Here is a 22840-nt window from a genome sequence, read left to right on the forward strand (position 1 = left end):
TTAAACACATTGAAACAAAGAACAATGACCTTGCATCTGTGAGGTACCTTTAAAGTTGAAAAACAGTCCAAGGCAGTAAAAATGGACACAGCTTAAGTGGGGGGCTTAGGATAGGTGATTAATGGCATGGTCAAGTAGGTAAGTTTTGAGAATGTGTTTAAAGGCAGGGAAGGAGGAAGCAAGCCAGATGAGTTTAGAAGGGAGTGCCATAGAGTAGGGCATAAACAACTGAAAGCTGGAAGGAAGGGAGGGAGGGAGGGAGGGAGGGAGGGGAAGTTGCACAGGAGGACAGAGTTAGAGAAATGTCAGAGCTGAGACAATAAGCAACAGTGCCGTCTTGTTTGCTTTCAAACTTGATGGGTCTATTTCTTTGTCAATGGACTTGGATCCGTGCTTCCTATTAATAGGAATTAGTCATACTTTCTCCACCTGGGCCTGTTAGCTGGAAGGAGGCATTTATTTAATTATTTATATTCATCACTGGATTTTTTTTTGTTGCTGGAAAAAAATACAAACAAATGACCCAGCCAGTCCCATGGATTATTTTCAAGTTAATTCTCAATGCCCAATGAGATATTAAGGATTGGTTCATATTGGCCTTTATAACAATTCAAAGCTAAATTTGGATAATTGGGACTGCACGGGCATCATTGTCAACTCCCTCTCCCTCAACCCCATCCCCAATCCTATTTACATAAAAACCCACAAGTTTTTTTAAGCCTGTGAATGCTAAATAGAAACTGACAAAAGCTCACCTGCACTTAAGGATAGGGCATTAAATGTTTTATATGTTCTAGGAGCTTATCACACTTCATTCTCCCCTATAGGTTCATATAGTGTTCTTAGTCTTTCAAACCTAGGCCCCCATTCTCTCATGTAGTCATATTCTTGCTTTTCATCATGTGTAGTGGACTCCAGAGAACTGAGGCTACTGGCTACAGAGCCTTCTCCTTCTGTACAGTATACCTGCAGGGAGTCACGTGCCAAGGTTTGTGGATGCTGATCAGTGTCTCTTATGATATCAGAAATTAACTTGCCAAAGTCCTGACCGGCAATTGTGGTACGCATCAATTTCTTTGATTCATTTTGCACTGATCCATCATCTTCTGAATTTGGGCTGTCCTTTGGAGAGGTAGAATGGACTTGACTCATACAGAATGTTTTCTGGAGTTCTGCCACATCATAACTATCCTGTTACAATAAGATTCGAGTTACAAGTGTTTGAAACTTTTTAATTGCAATTCATGCATTAATATGCTGTCTAAGAGGCTATACTGAGTATTATTTATTTTTTTTAAAATACATGTTTTTCTGCAGTTAAGGTTTTCCATCCATTCCTGATCTAGAGGATGAGCAGATAACCTGCTCCCAAATGTCTGCCTCACTGATTCTAGCAGCCACAAGGAGCTATACAGGAAGAGCACTTGCTCTTTCATCTTCACTAGCTGTATGTGGAGAAAACTTTATCTCTTCTCAGCAACTCCTCAGAAGAGCTGGCCAAGAATGAGAGTTCACCCCGAGAAAAATCATGAGTGTGAAACCATACTCATTCCACAGTGTAGCAAGTCTATACACAAGAAATCCATTTAAAGAAAGGCAGAAATACTGCCACATTACAACAATCTCACTTTCACTCAATTCAATATTTTCTTAAAAGCTGTGAGAATGGATTCATAGGTATTATCTGCACACATATAATATGTGAAGTAGGGTTGCCAACCCTCCAGGATTGCCCTGGAGGTTCCAAGAATTGAAGACTAATCTCCAAGACACCACTGTGAGCAACCCAGGAGAAAAATTATAGGAGCATTAAAAAAAGATTTATTTCTTTGAACACTTTAATTTATTAGTTATAAAAAAATATAGGAGTTGGGGAAAAAAGACAGTTAAGAATCATCCAATTGAGTCATGAAAGAGAAGGGAAAGGAGAAATAGAGTGGAGGGCAAGGAGGAGGAGATGGGATGGGGAAGGGAGAGAAGAGGAGGAGGGAAGAGAGGGTGGAGGGGAGATGGAAGGGAAGGAGGATGGGGAGATGGGAGGGGAATGGAAAGAGTGGGGGAGGAAGTGGACAGGAAGGGAGAGGAGGCGAAAGAGAATCTGTAAAAAGGTGAATTAGTGGGAAAAAATGGGTTAAGAAAAAGGCCAAGCAATAAATTGCATTTATGTTTTTATAAATGCATTGGTGCATCTTTCCACGCTTGACACTCACACTAGTTATATCTGCAGGGATTTTTCCGATCGTCCACCATAATTTCAGCAGAAACCCCAGAGAAACAGCATAAAGGCCATTTCTCCAGGTTTTCCGCTGATCTAGTCAAGTTATGGCACATGATTGGGCAATCTCTGCAGTAATTCTACCCTACAGTGTCAGCAACTAGCATTCCCAGGTCAGTAGGAGCATGGATCAACTGCAGTGTAAAGCTCCTTTTACTCCATCTTAACAATCACCTAACCTCAAACTGAAAAGTCACCTCATTGGTGTGAAATGTTCATCTCCCACGGTATCTATTTTTGCAGCCTCCCTAAATGAAGCCGCTAATTTACTGCCAAATCGTGTCAAATTATGGGAAATGTTATGTTGTAAGCTGGTGCCCACTGGGAGCTAGCTGTATAAACTTATCTATCATTGAATGTTACAAGAGAGAGAGAGAAAACTTCTATTCTATCAGTCTGGGCTGAATTTGAGCCCAGTCTCCAAAATACAGTGTCCTGTCTATACTAAGGGACTGGAAACTTTCATACAGTATTAACTTATGCAAGTTAATCATAAGTTCTGTACAAATATAAAGACAAAGGGATAGAATTTCCACAAGGGTTCCCCAATCTTCCGACTTAACTGTGGCAGAAGATTAGAAGAAACCCCAGAGAAACAGTCTATATAAAGTTACTGCAGACAATCGGGAGAACCCCCATGGAAATTACTGACAAAAAACTACAAATGCCGGAAATCTGAAATAAAAACATAAAATGCTGGAAAGACACCACATGTCAGAACGGTTCTGATGAAGCGTACAGATGCGGACTGACCTGCTGTGTCTCGCCAGCATTTTTCTGTTTGAATAAGTCTATGTTCCAATACAAGTGTTAAGCATCTCTTACCTGATCCTTTTCACCACCTCCTTCTTCATTGTAGTTGAGTACGTTTTCCTGGATGTCCCAGGGATCGTGATGTGATGAAACATTGTATATGCCTTCCTTTAAACTTTTAGCTGACCTCCAATGACTCCATAGAGAAACGCCAATGAGTAAGGCTGTAAGTACACGTGAAGGTGGAAAAATGTAAAATTCAGGAACATGCTTAATTACTAAAATAAATCAAAATGTTAAATCTGGGAAGACTATACTTTTTTACTTAAATTATAAAATAAAGTCAAAAATATAAGATATATACATTATGATATATACAAGTGGATTAACTTAAACAAACTATACAGGAGCAGGGTATAAATATTCAAACCTAACACAATGAAAATCACTTAAATGGGTTAGATGGATAGAAAACAGAGACAAACAAGTATGTCAGAGTGATGCACAAGTGAAAATGTAACACAATAGAACACAGAAAAGGTAAGAAAGAGTGACAGACATCTACAGGATTTTAGTCAAACTTTATTGGCCAAAATACATCAGGCACTTTTGATCTGACCTTATCATCATTACTATTATACCCATAAGCATAGCTCTCAACTTGCAATGTGTTGAAAGGGTGCAATTTTGCACCCTTGGGCCGGAGTGCAGTTTTCTGGAGCACTAAATAAGTTGATTTTGCCAGCTTTGGAGACTTGGCACACCCCGACTAAAATGGGTGAGTTGAGAGGTATGCCCATAAGGTAACAGATTTACTGATCCAGTTCAATGGTTTCCAAAGCAATGGAATTTATGTCAGTTCACTGCAAGGCCTCATAATAACTGCAAGACATCATTATAATCTTTCAAATACTTGCTCATACTTTTAACAAAAATATAACATCTGCATTTAAAACATTTACTATTCCAGACTGTACAAAACCTTTTTGTCTGTTCAGAAAGTGCGTGTTAAGCCACCACATTGTGAAATTTAGGCTTTGGTTTAAAAATGGATTTAATACCTGGAAGAAAGGTTTCTCCACAGAAGCAGCAAGAAGGCAAGTGAATTTACTGAGTTACATGAAGTAAAAAAACAGGCTTCCCATACTAATAACTCAAGTTATGTACAGTCAGATCATGTTCAAATTCACCATATTTTCAATTATTAATCATAAACTAAGGAACATTGAAGAAGGGAAGTCAAGGAGAACTCTCGTGAGTTTGGAAATGAACAGGAAATGCTGAAGATCTATACAACAATTATTCACAATGATAAAGTTGTCGGGAAAATCTGCTTTTTTTTTAAAAAACAGTTGAGCTCTTTACACAAATACACAAATATTTCAACAAAATATTTTGTACTTTCATAGATGACAAAGAGAAGGCCTTTCTAAGCTGCAGAATCTTCCTCACTGTTAAATGTTACAGTATTAAAAGCTACACTATGAAATCTCCACTTGAACACTTTTAAAGCTGCAATATCCCGTTACTCAGATTTCACAGACCATTTAAATTAAGTGCATTGGGGGTAATTTTGACTTTGTGCGATAGTGTAAAATAGGTGATAGCAAATGGGCAGCCCGATTTACATCTCTCCGAAATTGGATTGACCTACAGCCATTGCATTCCATTATGACATTGTCTAATGAATTTTGTTTCACATTAACTTCATATTTGACAGATGTTCTACAAATTCAGACTAGTTCTTCAGAAGTTGGTTACATTTTCAGCTGTGAATTTAATCTTACAGCTTTAAATTTTCACAGAAAAGTACAAATAATAAATTTTGTAAAAAAAAAATTTGATTTTTAAAAACTATTCCTATGTAATAATTTAAGGAAGCGAAGAGGTTTTGATAGTGTCTAATTGTAGTGGGCACAGATGAATAAGGAGAATAATGCAGCTTTTGACAGGCTGGGTTTAAAGGCCGTGATGCTCTTAGTTATAATTTGAATGAGCTGAAAGGTTATTCATTTATCTTTGTCCAGGTGAGTACAGCTGCTGAAGTCAGAAACTACTGCACCTCATACGGATTACTGAGACCAGATTTGGCACTACGATATTCTGCTTTACTCCTTTAGAGTTGAATCCAAAAGCTTAATATTTGTTTCATGTCATATTTTCAGAGCAAGTTTAATCGTTGGCATGACTATTATTGTTATGCATGTGTATGATTGTATATATAAATTTAGTTATTTTGGAGCAAATATTGCAAAACAACTCTGCTGAAGGAAGGAAGTGGTTTCTGACAACAACTTGGGCCAGAAGGACAAAGACAAAAACTGACTCACAGCACGCGAACTTTTGAGCCAGTCCACAAACATTTACCTGACGAAGGAGGAAGCCTCCGAAAGCTTGTAGATTTCAAATAAAAATTGTTGGACTATAACTTGGTGTTGTAAAATTGTTTACAATTGTCAACCCCAGTCCATCACCGGCATCTCCACATCACAATTATAGGCAGAGTTGAGCTGACTTTTAACACTTCAGACACACAATAAGACAAGGAAGATTATAAAACAGTTCTGAAGTTTTTACATGACAGAAAGAGGAAAGAAGGCAAGAAAAGGTAGAGTCCAGGTTGATGGAAGCAGATTCCTCACTGGAAACATCATTAGGTTCCAAGATGGGTGAGAGTATCCAAAAGTCACCACAAATAGTACAAAATATAGTTGCCATAGCTACCTAAAAGTGCCAGAAAACAAATGCATATGGCAAACATGGAACTGAAGCTGAGGCCTATGTCATCATGATAGATTGCCAGGCTGACTTCACAGCGACGACCAGTATATCCCTCGGAGCAGTGACAGCTGAATCGGGTAGAGGACTGGACAATGCAGGTGCTGCCATGATGGCACGGTCTGTCAGCACATAAACCGTAAATGCAGTTTCTGATGCCTGTGGTATTCTCTATGGCTATCTGACCAGGTGGACATCTGTATGAGCAATAAAAACAGAATTAAATGCCATGCTTCTCTAACTATATGTATCACACAGTGAAACAATATAAACTACTGCAGCACAGCCAGAAGCATTTAAGGGACAGACATTAAAACAATGCTGAAGTTTTATGACTGCATTTGACAATGACTTCTTAAATATTAACAGTTGTAAGAGGCAGTGAACATCGACTGTTGGTACAACTATTACTATACTGATGGATCTTCCATCAGTCAGAGGCTATGGTTTTTGCACTGGATTGTTAGGGTTGAGGAGAGGTGTACATGACCAGTGAAAGAATTTGGAAAGAAGGTTGTAAGTGATATATTCAGAGGCAATGAAATGTTTTTTGATTGGTTCGTAGGAAATTTAAGCAATCCAAAATATTTGGGTGACGGACACTTCATGTGACAAAGACATACCAGCTGCAAGACTGTCATATACATGGCTTTTTCACATGTTGATTTTGGAGATTTTTTTTAATTCAATGCATAAATAAAGGGTTTTCCACACCTACTACTGGTAGGTGAAGAAATAAATGTGTTCCTCTGACATGCCATAATTACATAAAGAAATACATCTGTGAATGTAATGTGATGTGGTTACATAAATGAACAATCCATTGAGTACAGTTAACTATATAATCTTTCCTGCAAAAATTACTTCAAAGTTCAAAAATTCATTCTTTGCTTTGATGTTTTCATACAAACCCTCCCCCCACCAAATTGATGGTTATTTTAAAAGTTCTTATGACGAGTTCCTGCCTTTTAGTGCTGTCATTCCCCAGTATTTTTTCATTGGTAGACAAGGTTGAGGTGGGGCCTACAAACAGCAATACCTGGCATTCTTTGCGAATGGCCAGTCTTGCTGTCAATCAAAGAAAATCTGGTGTGCTATGCAGTCCTTCAGCTCCAAAATGTGACACTGTTCATCAGACTTAGAAGCGAGGCAGTCTTATCTGTATTCTTGTAATTATAGTGCACGGGTTGCTTGCACAAAGTGACATTGATGCATTTGGTTATTTTGTGTACACAAGTGCCTAAATTCAACATTGTTGCACCCATTTTACATAAAATGGGCACCACGGCAATTAATCTAGCAGGGAAGAGGCCCGTGCCCAATCTGCATGGGCATTTGGGCCACTGCTAAATTCGTTGAGGCCTTTTTTTAGGCAGCCATGGTGGCTTAGCTTCCAGTCATTTTTTGAATGTATTTTCAGTCGACAGTGAATAAAAGAAAGGAAATGCTACTTAACTTATTTTGTAGTTTAGTGCAGAAATTGCAAACTATTTATTTTCCATTATTTAAGGAGCTAGCTAAGCTTAATAACTATGTAAAATATATTTTGCTACTATTTTCTATACTGTTACTGTTTGATAAATGTGTTCCTCTGACATGCCATAATTACATAAAGAAATACATCTGTGAATTGGTAATTAAAGCATAAGAGAAAGTTGCATGTAATATTACCCTGCCACTTCTTGAGGACCGTACCTTTCAGTGATCAGGCAACGGGAGGTGCCATTGAGGCAGTGTTAATGTCTTACCTCCAATAGTAGAAGAACCCATTTTGTTTGCAGTTCCATGTTGTGCGTTTGACCAAATACCAACAAAATTCATTCAAACGCGAAGCATTAGGACTTGAATCTGTGACTTTTTGGATGGAAGATAAGCATTCAGTTGCTTGAGCTACCAGGTTGCATCGGTTTCTACAACAAACATTACATAGCAGAGCCTTCCTTTGCCAATGTACCATAATTGTACTTTTTAAAACTTATCAATTCAACCTGAGATTACCTGCATTCATATGCTCTCCACAGATCCAAACAGAGAAAGGGAGGATTGCAGGGATTTGTCTTACAGGCCTCTGATGTGCAGCCCCTGCTTATTCCCTGCATATTTACAACAGAGGCCACCTTTGCACTTTCTTTACTGAAAGGCATGCGATGATTTCTCAGCCTGACATCCTTCATGCATCCTGAGGGCAAGGCAGAATAAAAACGGAGGTCATAATAGAAACTTAAAGATAAAGCTTACAATTCTGTCCATATGTAAGAGTACTTGCACGACCATTTTACAGAACATATGGATAAATCTGTCTAAGACATATCTCTTCCTCTGTTGATGGGGGGTATTTCTGAATGGTGGAAAGAGTACTACTGGTGTTAATGGTGTGAATGGGGATTGGAAAATGTCATGTTCACATTTTCAGGCAGGCTGATCTGAAAATAGTGTGTGCAATTTTCTAGCCAACCTTTAACAGCACCACATCATGCTCTCATACAGTATGTTCGATAGCTTGATTATAAATGTATAATCCACGCAGAGAAGGCCATTTATAGGCACCCCAGGACAAAACCCATCCAGAAATTAGGATGGGGTGCTAAATGGGTGAAAATCTGATGTAACAGATGTCCGGCCCATTTTTCCAATTGGCTATATCCATTCCACGCCAGTTACAAGTGCATAAGGGTAGATTTTCCATTTGTGTTTTCTAGTCAGTCCACACTGCCAAGAATCCTCCAGACACCTATTCAGTGAAGAAATAGGCAATTCAGTTCTCACTGTCTATGTCCACATCCATAATGATGCTGAAATTCACACGGTTTCAACATTATTCAAAACAACAATGACAACCTGCTATCTTTATGCTAAATAGCTTAGCCACTCAGGTAATGATAAGCCATATCACTCTTCTTAACACCCTCAGCTGAAAAAAACAAGTGAGAACTAGGCAGGATTCAGCCCTGAAATGCTCAGGGTGTGCATTAAATTATTATACACATATACATGCAAAAGTGTCTATTTTAAGGTACGATTATGCCTGGGCTCTGATCCTTACTGAAGTCGTTTAAAATGTAGACAAAGCACATCTAGGGAACAGTGGGACAGAGTGTACATAGGGTTACTATTAAATACAGCAGCATTCATGGCCTGTAATATAATTTCCACTGTACATTTCTGGACTATTGACAGTAATATCCATTAATGTTATCACAAATTATCCAGGGCAAATGTCAGCAAATAATCCTAATTTATATTTCTGCTTTGAATGTGTGAATAATAAAATGAAAGCATCTTATTCAAATCTAAATTAAAAATATAAAAAGGAGCTCCTGTTAAAATTATTTCATTAAAAATGTGTTCTAAAAATGTAATCTAAGTTTTGTTACCTTGGAAACTGCTATTGTGACTGGCAGGGAAGCTGTTTCCGAGCATCACACTGGATGGGTCGACAATGATCTCCTTGTACTTGCCCAGGGTCGCAGTGATTTGCCGTTTCCCACCACCTCCATTAATGAGCAAAGTGAATTCATTGTCAATACGGTCAAGGTTTATGATATTCCAGTCACCACTGTCAATCCGCTGAGATGTCAGGTTCACAGTATACTCTCCATCCCCAAGATTATAGCACACTGCCAAAAATCCTCCAGACACCTATTCAGTGAAGAAACAGGCAATTCTGTTCTCAGTGTCTACGTCCACATCTATAATGATGCTGAAATTCACACAGTTTCAACATTATTCAAAACAGTATTTGATAAGCCTTATTGGATTCATCAGTAAACATGATTGATCTGTTAGTTGTGACTTTCTTTGATTGCATCATTGACTTTGGAATAGACTGAGGGGTGCCGTTATACTGCCCAAAGGAAATTGATAGTAATTTGTTCTGGAGATATTTGTGGGTATGGAGCACTAATTTACACCAGTACTCCAAGTCCATGATTCTGAAGCTGGCTTTCTGCTCCACTCACAATCTTGGCATTGATGTGATATCAAAAAGCTGCATGTTCAAGCAGATTTCAGGGCGGGAGGGGGGGTTCTCCAATCTCCTAGCATTTCCGTCATTTCCCCAAGGTTTTCACTGAAGTTATGGCGGGAGATCCCCGTGAATATTCAGGGCAATCGTTTTAATATTGTGGCCGATCACCCGTGGCGTTGCTGATGGTAATTCAGAGGCAACGTTATTTTATAATGACAGGAATGTTACACTATGAACCTTTAATTTTAATTAACTGTGTGTTTTCAACTGTTCTGCCTCACTCAGGCTGAAGGAAGTTTCCAAAATGGTTATGTAACAGCTGCTTTTATAGTTAGCACATCTTGTACTTACTAGCGATTTAATCCAAACACTAATTTTAAACAGTGTCAGTGAGTTGAGCTCCTTCTAACTGCATGGCCAGGTGTTACAGTAATCAAATGGTGACCTACTTCTGTGTGAGGCCGCTGAGAAAGGCAGAATATAGCCATTAAAATTGCTGATTAAAATTGAGATTGTGTCCAATTCTCTCTTTCACTCTTCCTTTGCGCAAAACTCTCCTTGATCTATCACTTCTGTGTGTGCATTACACAGTTTCTATTTTTCCCTTTCTCTCAGCAATCTGTAGGTCTTTGGGTCATTTAAATTTTAAACACCAGGGACCAACAGGCATCCTTTGCTTCTAATATTGCTATGGGTTGTCATATTGAAGGTTACTAATGCAAATCTAATGAGCAGGAAAATGGGTGGAGCATAACAGAGCACATCCCATCCAATTTTCCAATCTCAACCACCCCAGTTCTTCCCAGAATTTGCCTGAGACAGACTTTTATGTTTACAGAAAATACAGCAACATTTGATGCCTGGAAATAATGAATGCACAAATTTAACATTTGTACATGGCCATTTTTGGATTAAACTGGGAAATTCTGACTAATATGTTAATCTAAAACTCCTTCCAAAAGGGCTAATATATAAATTTATAAATACATTAACATGCACATTGTTCATTTCTTGTGCTGGATAATGACAACTTCTTATACACTGATTATTGCTGCCTACCTGCAGTCTGATATATTCAGTTCTATCTTTAGAAGACAGGTTCATGATGATGCTGTCAGGGGTCCGTGTACGGATTATGGCCTGTAGAAGTGTCCGGCGTGCAGGCATGGGAGTGCTGAGCTGATACTGAATATGGCTGCCCCTCGCAAAGGACCATTCCTGCACAACTAAAGAAAGAACAGGAGAAAGCATTATTCAGAATAACTGCCTCTGTCGTCACTCTATAGTGCTGCAATAGGAGTGGCCTCACATTTAAGTCTTTATACATTCAAATACCATCAAAAGCCAGATTGTACCAGCAGCCTTTTAATTTCAGGGTTGCAAGCGGCTGTATGACGCAGAGATCCATCTAACTAATATTTGTGTTTTTTCATAAATCTCTAGTCGATTACCCAAGATGCTGCAAACCAAGAGTTAAGATCATGGTTAGATTCAGGTGAAGTGGGATTGGGAGAGTAGAAATTGGACCAGGGCATGCAGAGCTAAAGCAGCCCCCATTTTAATGTTATGCATTCTGTTTTAATTTTATATATTTCCCTCCTAATTTTCTATGTGCACATTTATAATGGCAACTGCCTATGTAAACTTGTCACTATAATGAGTGGGGCGAGGGGAGGTGGAAGGAAATGAGAAGAGGAGAAGGGAGAGCTGTAGAGGGAGGGGGAGGAGGAGCAGGGAGGTGTGGAATAGGAAGCAAAAGGAAGGGGGGAGAGGGAAGGAAAGGAGAGGGGAGGGGTTAAGAAAGGGAAGGGGATGATGGCGGGAACAAAAAGGAGGAATGGGAGGAGTAGGGGGAGAGTGGCGGGAGGGGAGGGCAGAGGGAAGCAGGAGGGGGAGAGCATAAGACAAGTGAAGGAAGGAGTTGGAGGAAGGGGAGGAAGAAAAGCAAGAGCAGAAGAGAGAGGAGGAGAGATGTAGAGAAATGGATAGAAGGAACAGGGTGGAGGGGGAAGGACAAAAAGTCAGAAGGGGAAGGGGAGAAAGGGAGGTGGAATGAGAGGAAGGAGGAGGGGAAGGGGAGAATGAGGTGGAGGATGGGATGGGAAAAGATGAGTAAAGAGGTGAGGGGAGGATGAATGAGGAGGAGGAAGGCGGGTGAAGGAGAGGGAGGAATAAAGGGCAAAGGAAAGCATCAGATGAATGAAGTGAGGTAGGGAGAAGGAGGAGCAGAGTGAGGGAAGGGATGGGAGTAGGATGAACATTGGAAATGAAAATCGTCCGTCTCTATAACGAGCAGCAGATCCGCAATGCCAGTTTTATACTTAGGTAGCAGGTTGAAAATCTATGGCCTGGAAATACCTGGGTCCCCGCTGTATCGGTGTAAGTGCTGAAATCACAGGAGGCTAATCGCCAGCAGGGGGCCAGATACGCCAGGGGGGCCGTGAAAATTCAGGAAGGGAGCAGAGCAAGAGTGCAACTTCTGTATTTAAAGGGCTCTATGCAATTAAAGTAATGTGATAGCATTTTGGAAGAAGGACTTGAATGGCTGCAGCTGAAGAAGGAAAAAGACAAGCATCTAACTTTTCAGAGGTTGCTGTGGAAGTGCTACTGGCCCAAATGATAAAAAGGGATCTAATATTTGGAAGGAAGAAGCCATTACATACAGCAGAATGGGCCATGTGGAAGGAGGTGGCTGTGGCTATGAGTAGAACCTCCATTTCTGATTCCTTGAGGTGCAAACTCCCACTGATCATTGGTAACCAGAATCACATTCCCAGAACCAGTCAGAATCTGGTGTGTGTGTCTCAGGGGCCTCCTCCCTCATAGTATCAGCTCACCGCAGAAGCCATCATCTTTTCAGAACTATGCTGCCAAGAAGCCCATGACAAAGAGTCAGCCTGTCCCATATCCATCCTAGGACTTGTGGCTCCTGAAATAATGGCCACTTTCATACCAATAGGCTCATAATATTTTGCAGCAGATTCCAAATAGAACTTACTGTCAACCCCACACTAACATTTAGTGTGGCAAACTGGTATTTGTTATATGTGAGGTTGGCTGTAGTTGGTGACCTTATTAGTAATTGGCATAAGAAATGCAATATTTTGCCTCTAGGCAAGAAGAACCATTTGATGACTTGCAACAGTTTTTGTGGTGTCATCTGTATGAAATTAGCAGAGTTAGGATTAAGATTGTACAGCAAATTGGTGAACATCTGATTGATCATTTGGGTAATCTACTAGAAACTGAGACCAAGGAGCTGCTTTATTTTAGCTTGATAGTCCATGGAATCCATTCAATACAAAAAGAGGGGGAGAGAAAGGGAGATAGAGTGAGAAAATGAGAGAGAATACATGGTTAATCTGCTGTTCTATTTATAGAAAGATAGAGGAAGGGCTGCTTACTGATGTGAGTGTGAGTAAATAAAATCCTCAGATGTTTCCAATATTAATGTTATATGGGTGTGAGATATGTATTTACCAATTTCGATGGAAGGTGCAAAGTATTCCTATATTGTAAATCATACCTTTTTCACATCTGTATCCTGAGAAGCCAGGTGTACACTCACAGCTAAAGAAGCCCCACTCTCCACGACATCTCGCATGTGTACCACAGGAGGGAAACCCCCTACTCAGGCAGTTCCCATCAGTTACTGCACAGCCAGGTGCACTGCCAAGCGACTCTGCAGGAGATGACAGGTCATATACCTGCAAATGAAATTTGGTTGAGCTGTTGTATAATAAATTCTGTTAAATGATTGTGTTAAAATAATTATAGTTCTGATCTGTGAATTCCCACAGATTCTAAATAAGTATATTTTGGTCCTGTTAACAGATTCTGAAGTACTTTAAATGAAAATATCTTTTTACAGAATGCTGTATACAATATTTATTAGTGCTGATGGAACAACTCTAGTTTAATTTCTAGAAAACAAATCTCCAAAGAAGTTGACATATTTAATTGAGATCATGCCACCTAAGGTGGGTTCAGTACAGCAGATTGTCCTCTGTTGAACTTTGTCTTTTACCTTACTGTCCATAATCAGATTGTCTATGCACCCAGTGAAATGTCTGTGGTTTAAATGAGGGTAGGTATAAGGCAGGGAGTCTTTTACACCACCCAACTGCAGAACCTGGTTAACATGCAAAAACCTGTAAGAAAATAGAGGAAAATTAAAACTCCAGAATTTCAAACATGATTGTAAGCTTTTCTATTGCAGAGAATTGACAGTGGGACAGTTTGCACATAAAATGTTCCTGAGGTTAGAGCGTGTGCATGGTGACCTGGATAAAATAATGTATAAGAGTGAAGATTCAGATAAGTGTCAAAAGCATGAAATGTGGTCAAATTTGCTGGGGATTTATGAGCTGATCTCAGAGCCTGCATGTTCTGCATTGTCACAAACCTTTCATTTCTGTTTAAATAAAACATAGAGTGAAGTACTGAGATAATTTTAATTTCAAATGTGAACATTAGTTCAACAATGAGGGTGTCACCCTCGACATGAAATTAGTTAGATCTATCATGGTATGGTTATCATGATGGCACAGCACATTGGAGGTCCACAGAGTGATAGGACTGCCAATTTCCAATTTCAGCTATCCCATGATTGGGAGGCACCAAGCATGGGTCAGGCAATTCTCCAAATTTGTACACTCAATTTTTGTAATCTTTTGCCAAATTGTCTTGGGTTCACTAAAACATTTTGTACCTTTCATCATTTGGAGTTGACCCTGTGGCCTCACACGCTGAGTGATCCTCTGTGGAGAACCATTTTCCAAGTCCTCCTTTCTCTGACACAATAGCATTTGCACATCGATCCAGAGTGAAGCGTATATCCTGGAGGCAAAGAAGTGCTTGTTCATTTAAATAGTGACCATCTTTAAAATGCAAACAGTAGTCAATGCAAGAAATACAAAACTTTCCTTTCTTCTGTACTGTTTCCAAAAACTCTCTGATTGGCTGCGTTATCAAAAGACAGCTGAATCCCATCCTCTACCGATGATCATAAATGTAAAAATACTGTCTTCAGGTTGTGTGAATTGTTAATTGTGCCATTCATCTACAATATATTTACCCTCATTAAGACATGAGCCTAAAGATTACTGTTGACGATTACCAAAGTTCGTAATTCTTTAGCCTTCTTTTTCATGAATAGGACATAGAAATTGGATCCTGCCAGAATTGGGGCATAATGAGCTGCAATGCATGCTACACATATCCAAAGAGGCCAGTACAGGACCACGGCAAATTGGTCCGTCTGCATCATTTGTACGTTACTGGAGAGTTACGGGCGCTAGTCGCGGCCTCAAATGCAGCTTGTCAGTGCTTTGGGGGAGCAAGATTGTCTGACTGGGACACTGACCCAGGTCCTAAGGTAAGTCCAGGGTGGGGAGGAAATGGGAGGGGGGGTGCGAGGACAGGCTGGCAGCGGCTTACAGTTTCAATGCTCGTGCTCATGCTCCACATTCAGGTAAGTAAAAAACTTTTAACTTATCTTTTTGGTAGCAGCCTCCAGCAGTTCTTTTAAGGACCACTGGTTTGGCTGCTGTGTGCCTGAGAAAATTGACCCCAGCATGCACGGCGCATGCTGCAGTCAGTCACCAATGAATTTAACAAAGGGGCTTAATACAGGCGTTAGATCCTCTATTTTCATAAGCACTGAGCCCAACGCCAGTATCATGCGGGCAGCCTGGATGACTACAGGGCGCCCTAATCAATATTGCCTGTGGTGCACATCCAGCTCAGACTGAGTGCACACACGTCACATTGGGTCCTACAGCGCCCATTTTTGCCCGAAAAATGGATGCCGTGCAATCTAATTTCTAGGCCGAACTGTTTTAAAATGCGTTAAAAGTCTTAAGCAGAACTTGCCTAAAAGTGGTTAGTTGCTTCAGACAGTCTCATGTTGAGTGTCAATCCAGTGACAGTCAAAAGGTATTTTAAATACAGGATGGGCTGTTGTTTCACGCAATGACCTATTCATTAGCAATGTCTGGTCACGTAGGAGACATCTACCACTTTGATGCTGACAAACGTCTTTAATCTCTGCTGGTCTTTGAAGGGAGGCTTTTTGGGAATCAACAGAAGATCAGAAAAACAACAAAAAGGCTATGAGGGAGAAATAACCTCTGTATTGTCAGCAGGATAGATGTGATGTGGAGATGCCGGTGATGGACTGGGGTGGACAAATGTAAGGAGTCTTACAACACCAGGTTATAGTCCAACAGCTTTATTGGAATCACAAGCTTCACCTGACGAAAGAGGAAAGCTCCGAAAGCTTGTGATTCCAATAAAGCTGTTGGACTATAACCTGGTGTTGTAAGATTCCTTACAGCAGGATAGATGTGATGTGGAGATGCCGGTGATGGACTGCAGTGGACAAATGTAAGGAGTCTTACAACACCAGGTTATAGTCCAACAGCTTTATTGGAATCACAAGCTTCACCTGACGAAAGAGGAAAGCTCCGAAAGCTTGTGATTCCAATAAAGCTGTTGGACTATAACCTGGTGTTGTAAGATTCCTTACAGCAGGATAGATGTGATGTGGAGATGCCGGTGATGGACTGCAGTGGACAAATGTAAGGAATCTTACAACACCAGGTTATAGTCCAACAGTTTTATTTGAAAATCACAAGCTTTCGGGGGCTTTCTCCTTCGTCAGGCGAGTGTTTTTTTTTTATTCGTTCACGGGATGTGGGCGTCGCTGGCGAGGCCAGCATTTATTGCCCATCCCTAATTGCCCTCGAGAAGGTGGTGGTGAGCTGCCTTCTTGAACCGCTGCAGTCCGTGTGGTGACGGTTCTCCCACAGTGCTGTTAGGAAGGGAGTTCCAGGATTTTGACCCAGCGACAATGAAGGAACGGCAATATATTTCCTAGTCGGGATGGTGTGTGACTTGGAGGGGAACGTGCAGGTGGTGTTGTTCCCATGTGCCTGCTGCTTTTGTCCTTCTAGGTGGTAGAGGTCGCGGGTTTGGGAGGTGCTGTCGAAGAAGCCTTGGCGAGTTGCTGCAGTGCATCCTGTGGATGGTACACACTGCAGCCACAGTGCGCCGGTGGTGAAGGGAGTGAATGTTTAGTGTGGTGGATGGGGTGCCAATCAAGCGGGCTGCTTTATCTTGGATGGTGTCGAGCTTCTTGAGTGTTGTTGGAGCTGCACTCATCCAAGCAAGTGGAGAGTATTCCATCACACTCCTGACTTGTGCCTTGTAGATGGTGGAAAGGCTTTGGGGAGTCAGGAGGTGAGTCACTCGCCGCAGAATTCCCAGCCTCTGACCTGCTCTCGTAGCCACAGTATTTATATGGCTGGTCCAGTTAAGTTTCTGGTCAATGGTGACCCCAAGGATGTTGATGGTGGGGGATTCGGTGATGGTAATGCCGTTGAATGTCAGGGGGAGGTGGTTAGACTCTCTCTTGTTGGAGATGGTCATTGCCTGGCACTTATCTGGTGCGAATGTTACTTGCCACTTATGAGCCCAAGCCTGGATGTTGTCCAGGTCTTGCTGCATGCGGGCTCGGACTGCTTCATTATTTGAGGGGTTGCGAATGGAACTGAACACTGTGCAGTCATCAGCGACCATCCCCATTTCTGACCTTATGATGGAGGGAAGGTCATTGATGAAGCAGCTGAAGATGGTTGGGCCTAGGACACTGCCCTGAGGAACTCCTGCAGCAATGTCCTGGGGCTGAGATGATTGGCCTCCAACAACTACTACCATCTTCCTTTGTGCTAGGTATGACTCCAGCCACTGGAGAGTTTTCCCCTGATTCCCATTGACTTCAATTTTACTAGGGCTCCTTGGTGCCACACTCGGTCAAATGCTGCCTTGATGTCAAGGGCAGTCACTCTCACCTCACCTCTGGAATTCAGCTCTTTTGTCCATGTTTGGACCAACGCTGTAATGAGGTCTGGAGCCGAGTGGTCCTGGCGGAACCCAAACTGAGCATCGGTGAGCAGGTTATTGGTGAGTAAGTGCCGCTTGATAGCACTGTCGACGACACCTTCCATCACTTTGCTGATGATTGAGTGTAGACTGATGGGGCGGTAATTGGCCGGATTGGATTTGTCCTGCTTTTTGTGGACAGGACATACCTGGGCAATTTTCCACATTGTCGGGTAGATGCCAGTGTTGTAGCTGTACTGGAACAGCTTGGCTCGAGGCACAGCTAGTTCTGGAGCACAAGTCTTCAGCACTACAGCTGGGATGTTGTCGGGGCCCATAGCCTTTGCTGTATCCAGTGCACTCAGCCGTTTCTTGATATCACGTGGAGTGATTCGAATTGGCCGAAGACTGGCTTCTGTGATGGTGGGGATATCGGGAGGAGGCCGAGATGGATCATCCACTCGGCACTTCTGGCTGAAGATGGTTGCAAACGCTTCAGCCTTGTCTTTTGCACTCACGTGCTGGACTCCGCCATCATTGAGGATGGGGATGTTTGCAGAGGCTCCTCCTCCCGTTAGTTGTTTAATTGTCCACCACCATTCACGACTGGATGTGGCAGGACTGCAGAGCTTTGATCTGATCCGTTGGTTGTGGAATCGCTTAGCTCTGTCTATAGCATGTTGCTTCCGCTGTTTAGCATGCATGTAGTCCTGAGTTGTAGCTTCACCAGGTTGGCACCTCATTTTTAGGTACGCCTGGTGCTGCTCCTGGCATGCTCTTCTACACTCTTCATTGAACCAGGGTTGATCCCCTGGCATGTTGGTAATGGTAGAGTGAGGAATATGTCGGGCCATGAGGTTACAGATTGTGGTGGAATACAATTCTGCTGCTGATGGCCCACAGCGCCTCATGGATGCCCAGTTTTGAGCTGCTAGATCTGTTCTGAATCTATCCCATTTAGCACGGTGGTAGTGCCTCACAACACGTTGGATGGTGTCCTCAGTGCGAAGATGGGACTTCATCTCCACGGTGGTCACTCCTACCAATACTGTCATGGACAGATGCATTTGCGACAGGTAGATTGGTGAGGACGGGGTCAAGTAAGTTTTTCCCTCTTGTTGGTTCGCTCACCACCTGCCGCAGGCCCAGTCTCGCAGCTATGTCCTTCAGGACTCGGCCAGCTCGGTCAGTAGTGGTGCTACCGAGCCACTCTTGGTGATGGACATTGAAGTCCCCCACCCAGAGTACATTTTGTGCCCTTGCTACCCTCAGTGCTTCCTCCAAGTGGTGCTCAACATGGAGGAGGACTGATTCATCAGCTGAGGGAGGGCGGTGGTAATCAGCAGGAGGTTTCCTTGCCCATGTTTGACCTGATGCCATGAGATTTCATGGGGTCCAGAGTCAATGTTGAGGACTCCCAGGGCCAATCCCTCCTGACTGTATATCACTGTACCACCACCTCTGGTCGGTCTGTCCTGCCAGTGGAACAGGACATACCCAGGGATGGTGATGGAAGAGTCTGGGACGTTGGCTGAAAGGTATGATTCTGTGAGTATGGCTATGTCAGGCTGTTGCTTGACTAGTCTGTAGGACAGCTCTCCCAATTTTGGCACAAGTCCCCAGATGTTAGTAAGGAGGACCTTGCAGGGTCGACTGGGCTTGGTGTTTTGCCGTTGTCGTGTCCAGTGCCTAGTGGTCCGATGCCGGGTGGTCCGTCCAGTTTTATTCTTATTATGACTTTTCGTAGCGAGATTGTACAACTGAGTGGCTTGCTAGGCCATTTCAGAGGGCAATTAAGAATCAACCACATTGCTGTGGGTCTGGAGTCACATGTCGGCCAGACCGGGTCAGGACGGCAGGTTTCCTTCCCTGAAGGACATTAGTGAACCAGATGGGTTTTTACGGTAGTTTCATGGCCATCATTACTGATACTAGTATTTTAATTCCAGATTTTAATTAATTAATTGAATTTAATTAATTAATTGAATTTAAATTCGCCAGCTGCCGTGGCAGGATTTGAACTCATGACTCTGGATTTTAGTCCAGGCCTCTGGATTATTAGTCCAGTAACATAACCACTATGCTACCGTACCCTCATGGAAGGTACCACATATATAGTCAGAGAACAATGCCTGGTGATTACAGATAATCTTTCCAACTGCCCGTTGTCAAGGCAATCAAAGGAGTCGAATAGTGTTCAGACAGAGAGACACCACACACAGGACCACTGAATACACAAACGGTCAGAACCCAAAGGCAGAGAGAGAGAGAGAGCGAGAGAAACATCCGAAAGGAAGAGAAAGAGAGAGAATGATCAGTTGTATTAAAAACAGATAACTCTTTTTTCGCTGGTGGGGTTACGTGTAGTGTGACATGAGCAAATCTATTTTTCTACCTTAAATAAGATTCCCCCCCACCCCCAAGTAGACTTGTTGTAAAAGTACGTGAACAAAAGTTGAACTGATTGTACTAAGTGACTGCCATCATACTCCGTGTTCTGCGTGGAATAAAGCAGTTTATGAACTGAACCAAAGGACACTTCACCTAGGGTTAACTTGGTCCGCCTTCAGAGAGATTAAAGACGCCAGTTTAGGACATGGAGATCAGGTCCCCATCACAAGGGAGTTTTATTGTTAAATCCCAGGTCCTACTGCTAGAATACACAAAGCAGCGGGAGTCAACTTCCATAAAAAAGCAGGCAACCAGATCTCTTAAGGTAGTGACTGACACCATTGAGCCCGAGTAGATACCTGTGGCAGACCAGAACTTGCATTGTTTTGGTATGGTAAGTAATTTTAGTGGAGACATTAATCCATTTAAAATTGTAGGAGGGTGAAGACTTAGCCAAATGCCTTCGTTACATTAGCGGATAGAGGAATGTCATACAACTGCATTAAGCATTCATTTGTTAATTTTGTAAACAGTCATTTCTAAGCTATGCCCATTATATAGAATTACATAGAATTAAAAAGAATGTGGAGCACAGAAACAGGCCATTTGGCCCAACAGGTCCATGCCGGCGTTTATGCTCTACACGAGCCTCCACCCTCCCTTCTTCATCTAACCCTATCAACATATCCTTCTATTCCTTTCTCCCTCATGTTTATCTAGCTTTCCCTTAAATGTATCTATGCTAGTCGTCTCAACTGCTCCTTGTGTTAGCGAGTTCCACATTCTAACCACTCTGGGTAAAAAAGTTTCTCCTGAATTCCCTATTGGATTTATTAGTGACTATCTTATATTTATGGCCCCTAGTTCTGGTCTCCCTTACAAGTGGAAACAATGGGCTGGAACTTGCTCCAACTGGTGTGGCAAGGCTGTCCGCAAATCGTGCAGACGATGAATACGAAAATACTTACCTCATGGTCTCGACGTCCACTTGCTCCTTTTTCAATTCTTTTCAGTTCAGCGCTGTGATTTCAGCACAGTTTCCTTTGTGTCGATAGAGACTGTGGGAATGGAAGCAACACCCACAGAATCTGTCAAGAAAAGAAGTCATGCCGACAAGCAGGCAACTAGAAATCATTTATTTAAAGTAAACTTCTGTAGGTTCGTTTAAATAAAAATTTGACATGTCTTGTAAAAAGCCAAGCAAATGACTTAATTTAATGAAACTTACAGAAGTTAAAAGCAAAATAAAATTACATTTTTTATTTTTAAAAATGTTTTTTAATGATCAAAAAATATTAAAATAAGTGTATTGTGAAATTCCACATTTTTGTTGTTTCGCAGTCACTAACAGTCACCGCGCTTTTAAAGAGTAGTGTAGGGCTGGTATTTTCCAGCGTACCTTTTGGTAGCATTAGTATCTTCGTTCCAGCTCGGTAGATGGCTAAGTTTACAAACGTTTAATGATTTCTATGATTTTAGCGTACCGTGTCCCTTTAATTCGGAACTGTCAAATCGCCGGCAAACCAATGGGAGCAAGTTCGCAATTTTGGGGTTTTAGCGCGCATGTGCACGTTCACAAACTTGCACAATCGATTTGCCAGCAGAGAGACAGGGCATCATTCAGGGACGGCATCTGTGGGTGAGCAATTTCTGGGCCATCTTCTCTACGTCTACCCTATCAAACCATTCCATTATCTTAAAGGCCTCTATCAGGTCACCCCTCAGTCTTTTTTTTTCAAGAAAAAAGAGCCCCAGCCTGCTCAATCTTTCCTGATCGGTATAATCTCTCAGTTCTGATATCATCCTAGTAAAACTTTTTTGCACCTTCTCCAATGCCTCGATATACTTTTTATAATATGGAGACTAAGTGTGGTCCAACCAAAGTCCTATACAAGTTTAACGTAACTTCTCTGCTTTTCAATTCCATCCCTTTAGAAATGAACCCCAGTGCTTGGTTTGCCATTTTGATGGCCTTATTAACCTACGCCACTACTTTTAGTAATTTGTGTATCTGTACCCCCAGATCCCTCTACTCCTCTACCCCATTCAGACTCTTAGGGCTCAATTTTCAAATTAAAAAACGGGTGGGGTGGGGGCAGGGGGCATTGAAAATTGCCACCATTTCAGACCCGCCCCCAACTCACCCATTTCCGGTTTTCATCGGGGCGGGATGAGGGGCAGGTGACCAACCAGCTCCCAGGAGGCGGGTCAGGCCTTGAAACCTTTCAAGGAGGCTTCAGGCCTCCATTTTTCACTAATTCCCGATTTCAACTCTGGGGCGCCAGGATTCCCGGGCCTTTTATTTTACGCCTTGTGAAAGGAGGCGAGAAGGCCCGAGACTAACAGGTAGGTGCCTAGAAAGGCAAAGCTTGTGGGCCCGGAGGAGCAGGAGTGCTTCCCCCAGGCCCAACAAGCCTAACTGCACGACCCCCCCAATGATCGTTGGCCCCCGACCACGGATCGCAGACCCCCCCCCCCAGATTGCGGACCCCGACCCCCGATCGCAGACCCCCAACCCCCCGATCCTGATCCTTCCCCGACCCCATCCTCCCCTGACCCCCCGACGCCCCCTCCACACCCGATCCCCTGACCCCGACCCCGATCCTCCCCCCTGTCCCCGATCCCCCCACTCCGATCCACCCATCCCGACCCCAATTCTCCCCCCCCACTCCGATCCTCCGACCCTGACCCTGATCCTCCCCCCCACTCCAATCCTCCGACTCCTGACCCTCCCCCTCAACGATTGCGGACCGCGATGACCCCCGATCCCGACACCCCCCCGTGACCGACGC

The 22840-nt window shown here is 42.5% G+C and overlaps 1 protein-coding gene across 1 annotated transcript in view; it reads right to left on the bottom strand.

The window, feature by feature from the left end:
- Positions 1-804: 804 nt before the first annotated feature.
- si:ch211-186j3.6 (neural-cadherin) overlaps positions 805-22840 on the bottom strand; it is a 131573-nt gene continuing 109537 nt past the window's right edge. The window contains exons 25-33 of the mRNA XM_067997576.1: positions 14485-14612; positions 13801-13924; positions 13300-13480; positions 10833-10999; positions 9181-9445; positions 7805-7985; positions 5753-6003; positions 3101-3252; positions 805-1191 (exon numbers count right to left, since the gene is read on the bottom strand). Of these exons, the coding sequence (XP_067853677.1) occupies positions 805-1191; positions 3101-3252; positions 5753-6003; positions 7805-7985; positions 9181-9445; positions 10833-10999; positions 13300-13480; positions 13801-13924; positions 14485-14612 (1836 nt within the window). The remainder of the gene's footprint in view (positions 1192-3100; positions 3253-5752; positions 6004-7804; positions 7986-9180; positions 9446-10832; positions 11000-13299; positions 13481-13800; positions 13925-14484; positions 14613-22840) is intronic.

The sequence above is a fragment of the Heptranchias perlo genome, chromosome 16 (assembly GCF_035084215.1).
Source record: "Heptranchias perlo isolate sHepPer1 chromosome 16, sHepPer1.hap1, whole genome shotgun sequence".
In the NCBI taxonomy this organism is placed as follows: Eukaryota; Metazoa; Chordata; class Chondrichthyes; order Hexanchiformes; family Hexanchidae; genus Heptranchias; species Heptranchias perlo.